General features: G+C 43.9%; 1 protein-coding gene across 1 annotated transcript; it reads left to right on the top strand.

Moving 5' to 3' along the window:
* Positions 1-355: 355 nt before the first annotated feature.
* On the top strand, positions 356-1,757 carry LOC135226663 (uncharacterized). The gene is made up of 3 exons (XM_064266375.1): positions 356-602; positions 834-1,251; positions 1,538-1,757. The coding sequence occupies exons 1-3, from the start codon at positions 356-358 to the stop codon at positions 1,755-1,757; spliced, it is 885 nt and encodes a 294-aa protein (XP_064122445.1).
* Positions 1,758-2,832: the final 1,075 nt, after the last annotated feature.

Below are 2,832 nucleotides of genomic sequence, written 5' to 3'. Positions count from 1 at the left end.
ATTAACCTGCCTTTTACGGTTTCATTAGTAACCTATCTTTTACTGACCTATTATCAACGACGGTCTCACTATTGTACGGTCTCATTATTAACCTACATTTCTTAGTCCCGTTATCAACATATCTTTTATGGTCCCATTATCAACCTTCCTTTTACGGTCTCACTATTAACCTACCTTTTACAGCTTCATGTTCAACCTATCTCCTGCTACCAATAATAAGGGCAAACACGATGCTACAATTTTTGAATATTAGGAAAAAAAACACCTTCTTTTATTGTAAGCATTTGAATTCATTATTAAGTTGAATCTTCAGTCATAGGTCACTTTAACTTTTTTTAAATAATTTACATATAAAATGATCTTTGTGGGTTGTACAACATCCTACCTCCACCACAGTCATCAACCCACAACTGAAGCCACAATCATTCACCCTCACAATCTCATCCACAACCATCCACTCACTCTCCTTCCACCAACAATGCCCCACTACAACACTCCTCCTCCTACAACAATCCTCACAATCATCCACACACAACCCCACATCAATGACCTTCCCCCTTCAACCTCCTACCCAGCTATTTTCTGTCTACAACCCACCTTCGGTCCCTCGCACCTCCAATTCAGCAGCCTTTCATCCCGTTGAAAACCCAAAAAAAAATTTTTTTTTTCCCTTCCAACCATCTACATCATCTGACTACAACCATCATCCTACAACTTTCCCCTTACCCTTCCCCGTTCCGCACTCCAAAATCCAGCCTTTCTCCTACAATTTTCCCCTTACACCATCTACAATCATCTGACTACAACCATCCATCTACAACCTTCACCTACAGCTTTTCATCTACAATCATGTGATTACAACCCTCCTCCTACAACCATCCATCCACAACCTAGACCCACAGCCTTTCATTTACAATCATCTGACTACAACCCTCCTCCTACAACCATCCACCCACAACCTCCACCCACAGCCTTTCATTTACAATCATCTTACTACAACCATCCTCCTACAACCAGCCATCCACAACCTCTACCCACAGCCTTTCATTTACAATCATCTGACTACAACCATCCTCCTACAACCAGCCATCCACAACCTCCACCCACAGCCTTTCATTTACAATCATCTGACTACAACCCTCCTCCTACAACCATTCATCCGCAATATCCAACCACAGCCTTCCATCTAAAATCATCCTCCTACAACCATCCATCCACAACCTTCACCCCCAGCTTTTCGTCTACAATCATGTGATTACAACCCTCCTCCTACAACCATCCATCCACAACCTCCACCCACAGCCTTTCATTTACAATCATCTGACTACAACCCTCCTCCTACAACCATCCATCCGCAATATCCAACCACAGCCTTCCATCTAAAATCATCCTCCTACAACCATCCATCCACAACCTTCACCCACAGCTTTTCATCTACAATCATGTGACTACAACCCTCCTCCCACAACCATCCACAACCTCCACCCACAGCTTTTCATCTACAATCATGTGATTACAACCCTCCTCCTACAACCAGCCATCCACAACCTCCACCCACAGCCTTCCATCTACATTCACCTGACTACAACCCTCCTACTACCATCAGTCCACAATCTCCACCCACAACCTTACATCTACAATATTTGACTACAACCATCCATGTACAACCTCCAACCACAGCCCTCCATTTACAATCATCCTCCTACAACCATTCGTTCACAATTTCCACCAACAATCTTTCACCTACAGTTATCTGACCACAACCCTCATTATTCAACCTCCACCCATCGTATTTCATCTACAATCATTTGACTACAACCCTCCTACAACCTTCCGCATACAACCATCCATCCACAACCTCCATCATCAGCCTTTCATTTACAGTCATTCAACTACAACCCTCCTCCTACAACCTTATACATAGCAACCTGCAGCCTTATACCCACAACCATTGACATGTCATCCACCCACAACACTCCATATACAACCTAACAACCACAAATCACAGCCATCTACCCACAACCTTCCTTTCATAACCCTCCAATGACAGTCATCCACCTGGTCACTACTCACAACCATCCACATACAACCGTACACCCACAATCCTCCACTCGCATATCTTTCAATAGAAACCCATCCTCCCACAACTAAAGTTACAACCTTTCACCCACAACCATCCATTGCCCCCATCAAAACCCTCACAGTCATCCACCTGGTAATTACCCACAACCATCCATATATAACCCTCTAACCACAGCCATCCCGCCACAACCTTCCACCTGCTGTTATCCACCCACAGCCTACACTCCATTCACAACCCTCCTCCCAAGACCTGATCTCCACCCACAACCTTCCATACACATCCTTACATCCACGACTATCTAACCACAGACATCCACCCACAACACTGAACACAACCTTAAACCCACAACCGTCTACCCACAACTTTCCACCCACAACCTTACATTCACATCCCTTTCCCCACAACTATCCACCCATAACCCTTCAACAGCCCTCCACCCACAACAAGTCAGAGAGAGAGAGAGAGAGAGAGAGAAGAGGTAGAGAGAGAGAGAGAGAGAGAGAGAGAGAGAGAGAGAGAGAGAGAGAGAATTTTGCAATGTTTTTAACCAGTAGGAATCTCCCCTTAAAATCATGTGGGTACGTTTTTTATAAACTTGGTTAAATGCTACAGTTAGAGCAGCTGTAGTACTAGGCCTAGACTCAACAATGCCATGCACCAAGCATTCACTTTCTATTCTCTGGAATATATTCTTAAGATTATATCAAATTCTAAAGACTAGAAAGTATAAATGCTAGGTGCATGGCACT

Source organism: Macrobrachium nipponense, chromosome 15 (assembly GCF_015104395.2).
Source record: "Macrobrachium nipponense isolate FS-2020 chromosome 15, ASM1510439v2, whole genome shotgun sequence".
In the NCBI taxonomy this organism is placed as follows: domain Eukaryota; kingdom Metazoa; phylum Arthropoda; class Malacostraca; order Decapoda; family Palaemonidae; genus Macrobrachium; species Macrobrachium nipponense.
The sequence above is the reverse complement of the archived record's forward strand: the minus strand, read 5'-3'. Positions and strand labels throughout refer to the sequence as shown.

Excerpts from the sequence above, each read along its gene's own strand:
- LOC135226663 (XM_064266375.1), top strand. The coding sequence starts at position 356 with ATGATCTTTGTGGGTTGTACAACATCCTACCTCCACCACAGTCATCAA. Across the intron at positions 603-833 it reads CTGTCTACAACCCACCTTCG|CTTTTCATCTACAATCATGT; the intron begins GTCCCTCGCACC and ends CTTCACCTACAG. Across the intron at positions 1,252-1,537 it reads AGCTTTTCGTCTACAATCAT|CCATCCACAACCTCCACCCA; the intron begins GTGATTACAACC and ends TCCTACAACCAG.